This window comes from Maylandia zebra, linkage group LG11, assembly GCF_041146795.1.
Source record: "Maylandia zebra isolate NMK-2024a linkage group LG11, Mzebra_GT3a, whole genome shotgun sequence".
In the NCBI taxonomy this organism is placed as follows: domain Eukaryota; kingdom Metazoa; phylum Chordata; class Actinopteri; order Cichliformes; family Cichlidae; genus Maylandia; species Maylandia zebra.
In genome coordinates, this window is record NC_135177.1 from 11,926,566 (window position 1) to 11,943,950 (window position 17,385).

At 40.1% G+C, this 17,385-nt stretch overlaps 2 protein-coding genes across 9 annotated transcripts in view; one reads left to right on the forward strand and one right to left on the reverse strand.

Moving 5' to 3' along the window:
* triob (trio Rho guanine nucleotide exchange factor b) overlaps positions 1-5,454 on the forward strand; it is a 112,211-nt gene extending 106,757 nt beyond the window's left edge. For all 7 annotated transcript variants that reach the window (XM_023155665.3, XM_023155667.3, XM_004568035.6 and 4 more), the window contains 7 exons: positions 11-173; positions 400-521; positions 651-729; positions 1,195-1,395; positions 1,499-1,637; positions 1,761-1,947; positions 2,702-5,454. In XM_023155665.3, the coding sequence (XP_023011433.2) occupies positions 11-173; positions 400-521; positions 651-729; positions 1,195-1,395; positions 1,499-1,637; positions 1,761-1,947; positions 2,702-3,120 (1,310 nt within the window). In that variant the 3' untranslated portion in view covers positions 3,121-5,454. The remainder of the gene's footprint in view (positions 1-10; positions 174-399; positions 522-650; positions 730-1,194; positions 1,396-1,498; positions 1,638-1,760; positions 1,948-2,701) is intronic.
* Positions 5,455-9,436: 3,982 nt separating this feature from the next.
* On the reverse strand, positions 9,437-16,980 carry ccr8.2 (chemokine (C-C motif) receptor 8.2). 2 transcript variants are annotated; one of them, XM_004568033.4, is made up of 2 exons: positions 16,895-16,980; positions 9,437-12,001 (listed from the first exon to the last, which is right to left on the reverse strand). In XM_004568033.4, the coding sequence occupies exons 1-2, from the start codon at positions 16,921-16,923 to the stop codon at positions 10,912-10,914; spliced, it is 1,119 nt and encodes a 372-aa protein (XP_004568090.2). In that variant the 5' UTR covers positions 16,924-16,980; the 3' UTR covers positions 9,437-10,911. The 2 variants fall into 2 exon arrangements, with proteins under 2 accessions (XP_004568090.2, XP_004568091.3); XM_004568034.5 differs by lacking the exon at positions 16,895-16,980 and adding an exon at positions 13,592-13,760.
* Positions 16,981-17,385: the final 405 nt, after the last annotated feature.

Sequence of the window (17,385 nt, forward strand, 5' to 3'; positions counted from 1 at the left end):
TTGTTTTTAGGTCCCCCAGAGTTCCTCATTCCAGTTAGTGATGCAACATGTGAGAGTGGCGATGCAGTTACTCTGAGGTGTAAAGTTTGCGGTCGCCCCCGACCAACCATCACTTGGCGTGGCCCTGACAACAACTCTCTGAGCAACAACGGACAATACAGCATGACCTACAGGTGTGGGGGGGCTCACTTGAATTTCTTTTATTGATTTTTAGCTAGAAAAATCCAAATCTTACATTAGCCTGTGACGTAAAGGTGCAGATGTGCTGCTAACAAACTCAGTTAACACATTCATGTTGTTAAAAAAGAATATGAAGTCATAATAACTCTGTGCAAATTACAGTATCAGTTTGTGAATTTCACTTAATGCTTTGTTTCCTTTTATTCTCCATTTCTGCAGTGAGACCGGAGAGGCGTCCCTGTGCATCACGGACACGTCTGTAGAGGACAGCGGCGTGTATACCTGTGTTGCTACAAACATAGCAGGCGCTGTCACCTCTTCTGCCAGTCTTAGAGTGTCAGGTCAGAGTCCTGTCATTGTGTATGTCTCTTGATATTATGCCACGCAGGTGTTTGAAACATTTAAAACATTGATTTTATAATTTTTACATTTGATACTTGAATCATTGTGAATTCACTGTGTTGTCTCAGGAACCCCTGACGATGGCAGCGAACTCCTCTGGAAAAACGGCTTTGAGTCCCAGTACACAGAGATTACTGAACTAGGAAGGTGTGTTTTCCTGTCACGCAGTGCTTCTCGACCACATCAAAGCTAATAAATTAGGAGCAGCACTCATATATATAGTAGTAGTAGTAATAGCAGTAGCGACAGATGATACAAGTGAAGGTATTTAAATGAGGAATGAGTTGCTTATTCCTCAGTAGCTGGTTAGAGAATGCAGCAATATTCAAATCATTTAACACAATTTGTGACTGCATTCACAAATACAAGTTCAAACTTTACTAAGCAATGAGAAACGACATTTTCAGAAAGTGTCACAAGCTTTTTTGGAAATGAGGTTGTACATTGGACAAGCTGATATAGATAATCAACAAAGAAGTAGATTGACATTATACATCCAAGTCCACCAGTCATGATTGGGCGTTATAGTTTATAAATTTGATGTAGGATATTTTTAAAAAGTGAGTCACAAATGAAATGTCTTATTCCTAACTACTAATTTTTGCCTTGCAGGGGTCGGTTCTCAGTGACTAAGCGATGCGACCAGAGAGGGAGTAAACGCACAGTTGCAGCAAAGCATGTTAACAAGAAGCTGTTGCGTCGAGAACAGGTCCTGCAGGAGATCAGACTCCTCCAGAATCTAGACCATCCCAATCTGGTCAAGCTGCTAGACACGTATGAGACAGCCAGCAGCTACGTACTGGTACTAGAGATGTAAGTAAAACGACTGTGACATCTGATCTGTTTGAAAAACATACTTAGATTTGTCTCTAAAAAAAATAAATAAATAAAATGCATGTTGTGTTTGTGTTATCAGGGCAGACCAGGGGCGATTCCTGGACTACATCGTGAGCTGGGGCAACCTGACGGAGGAGAAAGTTGCTTTATACCTCAGAGATATTCTTGAAGCTCTCCATTACCTGCACAGCTGGAGGATAGCACATCTTGACCTCAAAGTAAACAGTTCAACAAACAAAGCATTACAATCTAAATCTTTTTTTGGGGAAGCTGTTGCACTGCTGTTGTGCTTCTCTAGGTCTGATGATTGTGTCCTATATCCTCCTATCCTGCTCCTACAGCCTGAAAACATTGTGGTGGAACATGCGTCCTCCCAGCCAGTGATCAAGCTGACAGACTTTGGTGATGCTGTTCAACTGAACCCCCCCTCCTCTTACATCCATCCTCTTCTGGGAAGCCCAGAGTTCTCTGCTCCTGAACTGATCCTGGGTCAGCCCGTCTCACTGACGTCTGACCTCTGGAGCTTAGGTCTGTAGAGAAATTGTATCTTGCTGATTTTTGCATTAGAGAACCCTTTATGTACTCGAATACACAATCACAGCAGCAGAAACCCACTGTAATAGTATTAAATACACATTCCTTTGTTCTTATTTGTCAGTATGTGCAAAAGGCTGCTTATTGATATTTGACTAAGACACAAAAATAGACAGAAATACTCCCATGCGATACTATCATCTCAATCTCTAAGCCAGGTGCGTTAACACAAGTGTTTCCTCTGCAGTGCAGTCAGTCAGCCTCTCTGGGGATGCAAAGTTCAGTGATTTAAATCCCCAGTCGCAATTTCTACTTGCCAACCGCGCAGCAATCTATTAACTGACTTCAATATTTTGAAGCTTCAAGTGATATTTTACTGCTATGTATGTAGATGATGAGTTTCATCAGAAAAATGTATATATTAGTACAGCGTAAGGGAGTGCAGTGTAAAATGAATGATTCAGTTCAGTTTTGTTTATATGGCATTTATAGGCTTTTTTGTGTTGTAAGGTAAAGACCCTACAATAATGCAGTGAAAGCCTCAACAAGCAGGCAAATTATCTAACAGAGGATTGTTATTGTTGTAGTCTTGGTGCTATAATATTTTAGCAGCTGCAGAAGCTGCTTTTGTGCATGATTGTTTAATATAAAGCTATATTAATTATCAAAGGGGATTTAAAAGTGAGCTGAATGAGTTAATTTAATTTGGCTAAATAACCTGTTGATTGACCAACTGCTTGATTTACAGGGGTGGTGACCTATGTGGTTCTGAGCGGCGCCTCTCCATTCCTGGACGAGAGCCTTGAGGAGACGTGTCTGAACATCTGTCGCCTGGACTTTAGCTTCCCTCAGGATTACTTCCAGGGTGTGAGCCCAGCTGCCAGAGACTTCATCTGCCTGCTGCTCCGGGGCGAGCCAGAGCGACGGCCCCCTGCTGCGTCCTGCCTGGAGGAGCCCTGGCTCCAGCCTCGAGGTTTATCAAGCAGTGACTCAACCTTAAATCCCACACAGCCACCAGCACTGTCACCATCTCGGAATCATTGCGGCACACATCTGGACACATCCAGGCTCATTTCTTTCATCGAGAGACGGAAACACCAGAATGATGTCCGGCCCATAGGCACCATTAAGGCCTTCCTTCACAGCCGCCTGCTCAGCCAGACCTGACAGTAGGTCACCAGGTAAACACGACCAGAAGGAATTTCTTCCACTACTGCTCTTCATTCACTTGATCCTTGTTAGAAGCCTACTGAGAGCACCACCAGCGACACGCCTGCTACAATCCCCTTTTCCCTCACAAAGCCACAAAAGTCCTGCTGCTGCTGCTGCTGCTGCCGACTGACTAACCTCTGCCGATTAAACCCTTCGAACCCCCAAGCCCTTCCCCTCCTTAAACCTGGCATACCGTCACTATGCCTGCACAACAAGCGAACTCTTGGAATCCATTTGAGATTTCAAAACCTTGACTCAGCAGGGAGAAAACCAAGCTTTCTCAACAAGCCAGCGTGAGCGAGTCTTGCGTTTTGGACAGTGTTAAACAAAGAAAAAAAAAAAGAAGAATACTGTACAATAGGAATATTTCAGGCTGCTTTCGGTTGAACACAATAAAATGTTTTTTGTAACGAGAGATTACTTTTTGTAAATGAAACAAAATGTACAGCGAGGAGACGGAGAACTGTCTTTATTCATAACCTTTTGGAAAACAAAGGGTAGTTGGCGAGTAGAAAAAGTAAAAAACGAAAAGAAAAAAAAAAGGGAAGTGAGATTTGCGTGGTGAAGTGGCACCCATCAGCAGGGTCCTCTTATTCTGGAACAAGATGTAACTACCAAAACCACGTTTTGCAGAAACTTACATTCAGTGCAATAGTTTGCTTTTCTTAACTCTCCCCCGCTTCAGTTTCAAAGGTTAAATCACTTCTGTTTGTGACACTAAGAGAAACTAACTAAAGCATTAAAACAACTCAGCAAAAAAGAATATCCCGATAGAGCTTCTCAGATTTTTACCTGCATCCGCCTTATATGTAAATAACGTTTTTCCCGCTTTTCGTTCTCATTTTGACGGATTTATCTCTCGACAAACAAAAACGATTCCATCTGCTGAGTTTTAGTGAGTCCCTGCGGACGGACGGATCAAACTGCTACTAGGTTCCCACGTGCAATGTCGCAGCTTTAACATTTATGCAACTATTTATGAAAACTTGTGTTGTAGCCGTATTCTTAAAAAGGCATGTACGTACCTGGTACTGCAATAGATGTATGTATTGTGTTAACTCTTATGTATTAAGTTCAGTATTAATATCCTGCAAAAAAAACAAACAAAAAAACAACAACAACAACCCTGCAACAAAAGGAGAGTTTTTCCAAAATAATGTATAAAAATGTGTATCTATGAAATATAGGCACTTATGCTTTTATGTCGTCCTTGTTTCGCTTTTGTTTTTTTGTAACAATACCAAAGTTGGCTCTGCTTTGTTCTCCTGCTAATATGTTTGTTTGCTTATTTAATGACTTGTCATGTTGAGTTATAACAGACCACACTGAGCAGAGGCATATGAGCGTTTACAAAGGTTCCTTGTGGTTTTATTTATTCTTATTGTAATAAGAAGATTGTTTGGTGGTTTATTGCTGAAAAAAATTATATTGACTTGTCTTTTTGAATTATTATTTCTTTTCTTTTTTGTTTTTTTCAAGCCGTGCACAAAGTTATTTGCCGTGTGAGTTTGTTTGGCTCTTGTAGGTAGATACTAGTGTATGTTGCTAGACCGTATTGGTTTATATCTTCACCAAGCAATAGGTCTGGGGTGAAAAAGTCACCATGGACTGCACTGATGAAAGAATCATACCTTCTGGCAGATAATAACAACCCCTGAACCACAGTTTTTTCTGATTAGCATTAACAGGTATCTCCCGTGAAAAAGGTCTGCCAGTTGTTTTCATTTAAATACGACGACGTCTTTAGGTTAAAAAGTTGCTTAAAAACTTCTTTAAAGTGCCAGTCCAGTGAATTAAGTTCGAGAGGTTGGTAAAAATGAAAAACTCGCGTCGCTTCTCGTTTTATTTGAAGGTTGTCAGTTGCTGTCGATAACATGTTGAGTTTATTGACTTGTCTCTCTGGTCTGTAAAGTCTCCGTCTTTCATTTTGTGTCATTTTTATTTATTAATGTGGATAAGGGTTTCCCTGAAACTATCCTGATCATCGCTTTGTCAGGTTACGATCGAAGAGAAACGGTTTCTTGGGAAACCCGCCTGCTCACGATGTAAAGATGTACAGAGAAGGGTCGGGCAGTTCGCCCACACCCGGGATGTAAACCTCACAACTGTCATATTTTAAATACACCTAAAACAAGACTGCAGAAATGTCATCTTGAATGTCTTAGTATGACTTATTTTTACTTTTGCATGTATATTTCTTTGTACAGAAGATTGTGTTTACATGTTACTACGTGTTGTAAATAACTTATTTTGTCCTCTGTTATTTTGCCATTAAACGTACAAGGCACAGTCAGCGTTACTGAAACTTTTGTGCGCATATATTCATTCATCTCCACCCCCATGAGAATGTCTGTTATTATTATTCATTCATGATTTCCCATAAGCTTTTGAGGGCTGGAGGGTGAGATAAATCTGTATTCCCGGCATGATTAGAAAGCAGGGGAAAACCCTTAATTCACATGGCTGCAATCAGTCATTCATTAAAATTATTAAACACAAGAAACCCAACTAACACAGCAGCCATGTTAAGCCTTGCATTAGAGGGGATTGTTGTTTGCGATAGCGTAACACCTTTGACACGTTTTTCTTTACTTTTTATTTTCGTATGAAGAGTGACATTTGGAAGCACTGCGGGGAAACAATGAAAAGCAAAGTGAGAATATTAAAATCAGGAGGAATATACGTGTACAGTAATAGTGAACGAATGTCATTACTGTGATGAAGATCAGTTCGAGAGATAAACTATGAGAAGGTATCAGGAAGGGGACTGTTGCTGATCTTATCAGTCCGGAGCAGATGCCGCTGCTGTTTTTGAATCAGTGCAAGCAGTGTGTGTTGCATCACTGCACAAAGAACGCACGATTTTACCTCCCACTCAACCCACGTCCGCTACAATAGTTACTCACTGAGGTCTGCTAGAGAACATTTTTGCAGCATTTTAAACCCTGGTATCTACGCATGAGCGTTATCAGCCTGGAGTATTTGTCATCTAAGCCCCATTCGAGGTTATTTACTTCACCTGACGCACCTGTGTCTCTGTTCTGAAAGTGGCGCTTTCACCCAGTGCCTGAAAGGTGCCTGTGCACTTATCGAGTGTGAAATCTATTTCGTCTTTCTTAGCAACAGTTTTTGTTTTTATTTTTTGCATGAAACCACAGAAGGGGTATCTTTACAATCTTTACACAAAATCTTGTGATCAAAATCTCACGCAAGAGCTGTGAAGTGTGAAGGTGATGCACGCCAGCGCAGTTTTTTTTTTTTCTGTTCTACAAACTTGATTTGACCTGTGACCAAATACTGTGTTGTTTATTCATTTTAATTATTCGGGTACTGCTTTACTTTAAGCCCACACGTTTAACTCGACACAAATACCTAATATGCGATTATGCGCATTTCTTGACAGCCCGATATTTCCCAGTTTTGCGCCTTCTCACCCACTGTTGCTTCTGGGCATTTTCCACCCACTGAATTCAGCATTCACTCATATGGGGAGAGTCCTGTCTGGCTGTAGTTTAAAACCAAAAGCAAACGTGAGTCAGAGAAAGAGATATCAAATACTTAGAAAGTTCACACTGATGAGGAGAATAATGACGTGATTGTGGCCCACACACTAACGGGACGGGACGCGAGTTGCAAGCCTGTAAACAAGAACACTCCTACTATCTAACCACAATCAGGAGACAAGAGACCACTAGATGGCATCGGAGATCTTGGTTTCAAGAAAGTGCCAATAGCGGAACACATCGTGTGCAAAACAACCTGCAGAGCATCAACTTACAGACGTTATTAAAGAACCACCGGCAAATTTGATTGGCCAAGCTCGAAACAGAAAGTACTGCAGCCTGGAGAAGAACAACAGAAACAGCACGTAGTGTTGAAAGGGGTTTGAAGGAGATAACAGAACTGTGTGTTATTAAAAGGTTAAATGTGCAATGCACTGCTGAAACACTGTTGAACCTACAGAGGGTAAATTCCCTCTGTAGGTTCACTAGAGTTTTGTGTGTTTAGCAGAGGTGGTTCCCATGTAGTGAGAATTGGGCAGTTGAGTCACGCTCTCTGCTACAGGCCAGGCAGTTCACATGAAACTCGCTGGCCCAGTTTCCACATTTAAAGTGGTGAGAGCAAAAACAGGCGAATGTGAAAATATGAGTTTTATATCATATGTTATATCGTACTGGTATTTCACGCTGCGTGGCAACCAGTAGGAACAAGTACTGACATCACAGCCCCAACTCTCACATATCTGTTTACCATCTTTCTCACTTGACCCTTTGTCCTTTTTTTGTAACTGTACTGTGAGAACATGACGATAAGGGGAAAACACATGACACATCACAAAGTCTCCCTAAGTCCACTGTTTTTGGAATTTGACTTTCATTTTGATGTCTTTAATAGATGGCATCAAATCTTTGGACTTCTTTCATGGCTGTGATGCTTCCACATTGATAAAAATCTGCCAGCAAACCTGCAGACCTGCCACTGAACCTTTTTACACTAGAGGTCTCCACAAGTGTATTTTAGTTTGACGCCCCCTCCCCCAACACACACACATGCTAAGAGGAAGGGGGGAGGAGAGAGATCATAACTTGAACTCACCCAATCAGGGTTAAGAACACATAACTTGTCAATACATTAAAAATGGATGCAACACAAATGCAACAACAACAACAACAACAGCTTTTTCAAGTTTTTCAAGTCATGAGCGCCAAGCTGAAGTAAAGTCGAGTCATTTATCAGTTAAGCCCACAGATCAGTATCTGAAGTCTGGCATGAGTCAATCCACGTGAGCGGTTGAGTTATAGAGTGAAAGGAAGACTTCACTTTTAATCATTTCAGCATTGCAGGGAAAGCATTTTCCGAGTAGTTAGTGTGAAACTTTCCCCCAGAGCTTGTCAGAGCTGCTGCTTTATTGCTGCATTCTCCAGACTTGTGTACAACAAGAAGTAGTTCAGCTGTTGACATCTGGAATGCATTTAAGACACGCTTTCAGTCCTCTGCTGTACTAACCTGGGTTATTTGGGGGGGCTAATAATGTTTTTTATGTTTGCTTGTTTCTTCTTTCTCATTAGTACTGCAGTGGGAATAATTGTTCAGCTTTTGTGTTTTTATATCGCAGACAGTTGTCAGACTGTTTACTTGCAGGTTGTTTTTCCGTTTCCTTGCCTAAACAGCCTTATCTGGTGAGATGCTTCTGTACTGCCTCAGCAGTTCTTTGACCACAGAAACCAAATGTTTGTGCCAACCCTAAAACTGCTTACAGCCGTGCAGCACCTTCAGATCATGCTTTACAGCTCTGTAGGATGCTGTAACATCCATTAACTCCTTACACTCCCGTTTAGTTAGATCACAGTATATATAGTTTGTTTTACAGGGGCTTTTCCTGATGGTAGATACACGTCAAAGTGGTCTTCAGGAAGGTCAGTAACTACAATTTTGGATTCATCCACCCAGAACAAAAAGCCCCAATTTGTGCCAGTAATCGTCTTTTTGCACAGCAAATGTTTCTCCCTGGCACGCTTTTGATTCAGACCAAATTTGTGCTTTCTGAAAATAAACACGTTCACTTTGACTCTTTTTGCATCAGATGTTTTCTTCCTGGGCTGGAATTTTTTCATTTGAAATCTACATGTTGATGATGATAATGATGATGATGAAGATGATGCTCGCCATTGTTTTGAGCATCTTAAGAACTCCATTGTCTTGGGACTTAAACAGCAGACACTAAATGTCAGCGGTCTAAATAAGGCAGGTTTCACCTAACACTTTCTGAGGAAGCAGTAATCATCAATCTACATCTATAGACAGGGTCAAGCCTGCCCCTCCTCTCAGTTTAGGGTTTCCACTTCCTCAGTACACTGTGTTCTCAGTAGTTTAAGAGCAAGCTCTTTAAAAAAAAAAAAAAACAGAAGCAGATTGTGTTATTAAGGGATGGGCGTATTCTGTCACTTTCCTCAAGAGTCGACATAACTGGGTTTCCCAAGAATGGACTCAGTGCTCCACTCTGACTTTCTGCTAGACTAACAGAAATGATGTTTTAGCTCATATCTCTCCACATAGACAATGGTATAATGCACAAAAAAGGATTTTTTAGATTTAAAAAAAGGTATATGATGGGTAGCTGCATGCTTCTTTTCAAAATATAGTAAAATTGAATATATATGTAAACCAACGAAAGAAAATGATGACGCCAGGAAGTTACAAGAAATGTGTGGCTAATTTATCAGATGAAAAACGTGAGTGCCTGTAAAGCAAACAGCTTCACTGACCGAAACCAGATGAATCGTACAGTTTATTACAGGAACAATAACAATTCTCTACTCTACAGTAACATGCATATCAAAGTTGGTTTGTTAGTCAGTGCAGATACTCCTTATTTTGTGGAAGCACTTAAAGCAAAAGGTAAAAATAGTGAAAAGAGGCAACTGCGGTTAGATTGGATCTGTCACACCTTTTCACCATACACACTCATTCGTGTCACAGGGATGCCGCACTTACCATAGAAATATAACACCTTTATTCTATATTGTCAGCTGATTACAAACTCCTTTTTTAAACAGGAATGAGAAAATACAACACAAAGACTGATCAAACATTTAAATTACCCCAAAAACCGAATCGGAATTCTTGTGGCCCCAATGACTGGACCCATTTGACAGAAACCAGAAATGTTTATGTTACAAAAACTATCAAAAAACTGGAAACTGAAGCAAATATGGAAAAAAAAAACATCAGCGGAATTATAGGTGAAAAGATAGAACCAAGCTTTATCAGACAATTCAGGGACTCCTTATGACTGTTTTCCTGGAAAAGGGGGGTGGGGGTAATAATATCATAATAGTAATAATGATATCAATTCATATGAGAACAACTTTCTATTGATTCAGAGCTCCCCTTCTCTTAGAGGATCCAGTAAAATGCAGCCTGGAATTTTTGCAATTTTTCCTGTAATTTGTCATCCATCCGGGCATTGAAACAAAGAAGCTGAAAGAGGAACTGTCTGCATGCCCATCGATAAACTCTTGTAAAAAGGGACTTCTTTCTTGCAATCCTGATTAATATCACGAGAAAAACCAGCAGAACTATGAAGTCACTTGATAACAAACGGCTCGGATGTGCACAAAGACTGCAAAGGTTAAACTAACAGCTTGGTTTCATGCTTCCTCTTTCAGGTTGTGGTTTTCTCTGTGTTGGGTAAAGTGCAAATGTTCTGCTAATGATGCTAGGCAACCTACACTGCTGAATCTGCAAAGTTGCACTGAACACGATTTCCTGTGCGCAGACTGATGCAACGGGTACAACTGTGAGGGGGGTCATCGTGTTTGGATAAAAATGTAGGCTACTATGACATGTAACTTTTCATGGTGGTGCGTTTCCCCACTTAAACTGGATGACGTTGCCGTAGCTGCTGACAGATGTTGTAGTTGACACAGTTTCGTGCTAAGTAAAGAGCCAGCGGCAAAACAAACTGCAACAAGTCTAACTGTGACTCATCGTCCCAGGTGAAGATACACCAAAGTATTCAAAAGCAGATTTATAATGGAATTGCATACATTTTGGTCATAACTCATAGAAGTACAAAAACAGAGTAAAAATACATATCTGTGGTACATTATATTAATATACAGTCACATGCATACATTCACAAGTGCCAAACCTTAACACTCTAGAAGTGACAATAAGCCACAGTGATCTATTTTTACTGGACATGAAAAAATGAAAAGAAGCACATCCCCCAACTGTAGTTCACTACATAGCAGTGCTCCTCTCATCCACGCTGGTAGTTTGTGAGTAGACTGATGTAGAAATTCTGTCCTGTGGTATGAAGACCTTGATCAGCTGGCACAGTCTGCAGGGAGATCTGTTTATCATCCGCAACAGGTGCCTCCTGAACTTCTCCCCGACAAACACATACAGGATGGGGTTGAGGCAACTGTGAGAGTAAGCAATGGCCTCTGTGATTTGTAAAGCCAGTCTGACGGCTTTGCTGTGCCCACAATCTAAAAACCGGTGCTTTAGCTCCAGTGCTCGGGCAAGTGACGCAAGGTTGTAGGGAATCCAGCAACAGAAGAAAATAGCTACCACTATGACAACAAGGCGGATAGCTTGTTTCTTGGATGACTGGCTGTTCAGTAACCTCCAGATGATCTGTGAGTAGCAGAAACCCAGAATGATGATCGGAATGAGCAGGCCTACAATGTTCATTTTAGCGATGCTGAAGACCTGCCAAAAATGAAGACTGGAACTCACGTCTGGAAATCCAGGATAGCAAGTGTGCTGTCCCGACACATTTCTTTGCTCTTGGAGGAAGATCAGGTCAGGAAAAGAAGCCAGAAATCCCGCTCCCCATGTAACAGCAGCTGCGATCATTCCAAAGGAGCGTGTACGTGCTCTCATAGCACAAACAGCATGCACTATAGCCAAGTACCGATCAATGCTCATTAGAGTGATAAAAAATATCCCACAGTAAAAGACGATATGATAAATGCCCAAGACTATTTTGCACATAGCATCCCCAAACACCCACTGGTCCCAGGCTTGGTGGGCTAGGAAGGGCAGGCAACACACCAAAAGGAGGTCAGCAATGGCCAAGTTTAACAAGCACACGTCGGTCATGGTGCGGAGTCGCGCTCCACAAGTAATGACCCAGAAAACCAGAGAGTTACCCAGAACGCCCAGCAGGAAGAAAATGATGTAGATGGCAGGAAGAAAATTTGCTCCGTGTCGCGTATATACACATGGTTCAAATCCATCGAACATGGCGGGGTCATATTCATAATAGTCAGTAGTATATTCAGAACTATATGCAGGACTATTTTCAGTTGGAGGCGTGCTGAAGCTGGAAAGAAACAGAGGCACAAAAACAAATGATTAGATTTACTCATTATGCCTTACTTATTTTCAACAACTTTGTCTATCACAGATTAAAGTATGCATCTATATAAAACAACACATTTATAAACAGTTTAACTCAGCGATGGTCTGCAGGCTTCAAACTGTGTGGCAGCTCATTTAAACAGTATCGGAAAGCATTTCTTCACTTTCAGGACTGGCACGAGGAACTTTCAAAACCAGTCACTCACATGATCAGCGGTTTTGGTACTATGTCTGACCTTGACCAAAGCTGTTCAAAATGTTGGAAGTCTAAACAGAAACAATTTATATAAAGCAGCGTATTTATCAGAATACTGGGATCAGCTAAATCAAAGCAGGGGATAAAGAAGTTGTTTAGCGGTCAGCTGCTCAGGTAAAAGTTGATTAACAGGAGCACTGAGGAGATTTTCTTCACTTTAAATGCACTGATACATTTAAAGTGAAGCCGCTGAGAACGTGTAAGTTTGTGTGTGATAGTACCGATAGATACTTTCATCTGAGTCATCTGAATAGCAGCACCACAGCTGTGACACTGCACAGCATACAGAATACAATAATTAATTAATAGCAACATTTTAACTAAATGAGAGTATAGTGCAAAACCAACATATACAATGATGAAACTAAGATTACATTTGATAATTTATCGTGTTATGTATTTATTATAGAAGCTTTAGCTTACAAAATAAAACACCTTGAGGCACCTTGCTGAGATTTGGACGTACACAAATAAAAATGAATTTAACTGAATGTAATCAATTTATAATATGGTGTCAGCCAGCCAAAGTCCTTCTATCAAAGAGTTTCTCAATGCGTTCATCAGGTTTTGCAACCATCTTAAAATGCCTCCTGGCACTCTTAAACGCAGGCAATCGGACACTGTGTGACCACAGTTTTTCAATCTGTAAGTACAATTAACATTTATTTTATGATATATATATAATCTAAAGAATATTCATAACATTCTGTTTATTTAGTTCAGTTGAATTTCAGTCTTACAGCTCAGCAGGAAGTCAAATTTTATTATGAAGTGCTGCGGTTGTAAATAAAATAAGCGGTTAGTGAAGCAGCACAGTTGTTTTGGTGCAGATAAGAACTGTAGCAAAGTAAGAGAACCACTGCACGAGCTCACGTGGCAGTGAGGTAAGCTTTATCAGGCTTCTTTTTTAAACTTCCTACGAGACAGACCGTCTGTGACTGCTGCTGCTCTGTTGGAAGGAAGGGCAGGGGGCCAGCAACTGTGAAAACAAACAGCTGGCGATTGTTTACAAGCGAGCAAATCACAAGTATTTGGCGACAAATGACGAAGTGCTTGAAGATTTTGAATCCCTCGCAGTTCATGAGAAAGTGACACAAACTGTCTAAACGCAGGCCAACGCTAAAACAATAACTAGGAATGCGTCGCCTGGAAGGAAAAATGAAAGGAAGGTGAAAACCGCGAAGATTCAAAAAGACGGGGGAGTGGATAGTAATGATATTAAAAAGCTTAAAATAGTCTCACGATGAGCAATAAATGAAGAAAATGCCGATAGAGGTTTGTTATAGCTGATCTTACCCTTGGAAAAGTGAAGATTCAGTAAGATTCAAACTGAAAGTAAAGTCAGTTTCGGTGGTCTCGTCCATGATCAGCTGCTTTAAAAAAGAAAAAGAAAGAAGCCAAAGAACTGAAATCCCGTCCTACCTCCTAAAGTGGCAGGGGTGGGGATACTGTATTTTAACTCTATACTGTAAAGGAGTGAAATAAATCTCTAGTTTTCACTCGTTAGCAAAAAATCAGTCCTACTTATATGGTAAAAAAAAAAAAGGATGTAAATTAGTTTTAATCATTAAATTGCATGTAAATGTTCTATGCAATTTTGATACATAACTCAAATGTTAAATCTTAAACTGAGTTAAATCTGGGCAAATTAAATGTGCGTGTAAGTATATGCACACACAGGGACAGGTTCAGCACCAGGCCATGTGAACTGGATGGGCAAGCAGCTTTGATGGGGGGATTTGGCTCAATTCACTTTGCTATTACATGAATTAGAATACAAAATGTGATTGCACTCACACATACCCTGCATAATTGCACCCGTACACGCATGATAATGTCATAGAGGAATGTAGCCACAAATACAAAAGTGGGAAAATACATGTGTTTGAAAGCAGACGCACCGCCACACACAGTGGGAGAGCTGACTGTGAGCACGCATTTATTTTCAACGCAGTTCTGTTTGTTTTGAAGGTTTTGAGTAGGGTTGTGCTTTAAAACTGACCACACATACTGATGAGTGACCTGATTTTAGTTACAAATATATATGAGGGTTACCTCTCAACGCTGTGCCTCACAGGCATGCTGCTTACCTCGATCGCAGCAGAAGTATTTGTGGTTAACCAAATGTTAATGATTCTATTCAGCTGAGGGGGGCACAGGGGCTTTATTGGGCCAATTCTTGACGTGAAGTCGTCATATAGATCATATTTTTGAATTACATTTATTAGGCAACTTCTTTGTATATGAGTGGATCTGCAAAAATATAAGTAACAAAAGTGTTCAAAGAAATGGGATAAATTAGAAGGCCCATTATGGTGCAGAAGTGGAAATAAACATCACATGAATAATCCGATAAAGTAAGATATCCAAAGTGGAGATGATTGGCCATGAAGCCAAACATGCTCTACGTTCAGTGAAAACCAAGCACAGCATGTCAGTACAAAAACCACATACCAAGTGTCAAACACGATGGTGAGGAAAGGCGAGGATATAGGGGTTTTTTGCAGCCACAGGATCTGTGCACCTTGCAATCATTAAGTCAACCATGCTCTCTTGTGTATACCAAAATACTCTAGAATCAAATGTCAAATGCCACCTGTCTGACAGCTCAAGCCTGACCCAGTTTGATCAATGATGACAGTGACAGTGATCCCTAACACAAAAGAATGGCTGAAAAAGAAGAGGATCAAGTCCAGACGTTAGGCTGATTGAAATGCTGTGGCTGGCCCTTGAGAGGTGTGCATGAACAAATTCCTGAATATCACAATGAATTGAAGCGAGGTTGTACAGAGGAGTGGGGAAAAACACTACACGTCTATAGCTAGCCAAGTCAAATCTGCTCCGTGCGCAATCGGAACTAATTTGAGAACTGATTGCTGTTAATTTTGGGATTATTTTACCAATCAATCTAATGCTCTTTAGTCTTTAACTGCTTTATTATGAAATAATATGAAACTTTGTGACTGGTTACATGTTTTATAAAGTGCTATATAAATAAGTTTTACATACTTGCAACATTTTTTAAAGATCTCACTGCTTCTAGTTGCTGATGACTTACATGCTTGTGGTCATTCCATGTATTGAGGGGAGGGTGACCCACATTTGCTCCTGCTATGGTTTGTGGCAACAGATTTCTTTTGTATGCCCTTTTAACTTCATAGCACTTTTGGTTTATTACATTTCACACAGGTGGATTAGAATCAGTGCACTGCATCAGTCTGTGGTAGGCTTCCCCAGCAGTGGTTTTGTCATCTCTTCCCTCTACCTCTCCACTTTTGATTCAAATTTTGGTAAATTTAATCTAATAAAGGATCTGTTACAGCAGCACACTGACTGTTGTAGCTTCTTCAGTGATGTGCCTATAACACATTTTCAGCAGCTGTGTGCAAAAAACAAAATACTACAAATAAATAAATCTATGAAAAGTAATGTTAGAGGAGAATATCCCCCTAAAGTTGATTATGTCATGATTACTATCAGAACCTGAGTTGGCATAGGATTTGTGTACATCACTCAGCAGTAAGTATCGGCAGCTTGTTTACACAATATTATAATGCTGATAATAATAATAGTAATAATAATAATAGCTTAGCTTTATTTGATATCTTTCATGGAACTCAAGATCACTTTAAACATTAAAGTATTAAAAAAGGAAGCCAAATAAGGTATAGACTATAAAGTAAAAATCCTGGCCACAGAAGAAGACATCTCCATTGTAAGTGGTTTATTTACTTAAGACTGAAAAAATAACTGTCTTGAATTGTGAGGAATTTGCAGTTAGTGCGCTGCACTATATTTAAAATGCTTTGTGATTAGCGTCAGTCTAATTGACGATTGATGATAGCTACTACTGTTTTTCAAGAAGTAAGATAAGTTTTTTTAACACGTTTCATTAATTTAAAAAAACACACACAAAAAGACAAATAAACAAAACAAGGCAAAAAAAGTAGAAAACTACTTGGATAACTTGGATATTATCAAAGGATATTGCATTTTATATTCAAAAGTGTTACGAATGAGATGAGGATGTAATTTCCTCTCCCACTGACCTAAATTTAACACATGCAAAAGAGAAAATGCCCTGTCACTGTCAGCAGATAGACAGATACAGAAAATGCACCTTGGTGGTTGTCTCTATTATCACTTACAAAAAGAAAAAAGAAAAAAAGGCAGCATTACTGTCATTAATTAAATAATGCATAGATAACACATTCCTCACTGTGCCCCAGTTCACTATTCTTCACTCAGATTGCCCTGTGCCACAACAGGTAAAAGATGAACTGATAAAGATCTTGCGTCTAAGATATGGATCAATGAGCTAAATCCAAAACATTTTGAGCATTATAATTGAACTTTTAATGAGAAATGACAGTCATTACACTGACCTTCCTCTTTTTGCTTTATACTTTTGTCCATTTAGTTATGATTATAGATGCTTTCCATTAAAGAAAAAAAAACATTTCAATTGTTACAGGCTGAAGATAAATAAGTGTGCGTCATTGTTTTCTTCCCACTTGCAGAACTGTAAAGGCGTGCAGCAATACTGCTGACATGTTAGCCTGAATCATTCTGCATATAAAGTGGGAAAAATATTTTTACCTTTCCATGGTGCTGATGGTGGAATTCATTGTGGATCGCAGGATAGAGAGATGGCTTGTCTAATCAAACAAGTTATCCACTTTGCATTAAGATGTGTGAAGTGAGAAATGGTTTGCACACACATGAAAAAAAATTGAAGGTGTTGCTTTTTTTTTAAAAGTACAACCTTCCTCAAAACCAAGTTAACTGGGTGGGCTTGCGGGTTCCGATGTGAGATGTATGGTTTAATAGTTTCCTGAGACTGTTTTCGAAACACGCAGTGCAAAAGCCCACAGTCTGTGCAGCTATAGAACCACAAGTCCATATATGCAAACTTTTAAATATGCAAGGTGACTCTGACCAGACCTGCAGGCGCACACAGCTGGAGGCTTGCATGTGGGTTTTTTGTTTTTTTTGCCTGACAGAAGTGATACTACCGCCACAGCCAGCAGTGCACCCTGTACAGACAATGGTTTCAGAATAGCATCGTGTCTGCTAAATGCATTTCTTTC

Coding starts and splice junctions, on each gene's coding strand:
- ccr8.2 (XM_004568034.5), bottom strand. CDS start 13,659: ATGGACGAGACCACCGAAACTGACTTTACTTTCAGTTTGAATCTTACT. Junction 12,002..13,591: donor GAATCTTCACTTTTCCAAGG/GTAAGATCAGCT, acceptor GTTTCTTTCCAG/CTTCAGCACGCCTCCAACTG.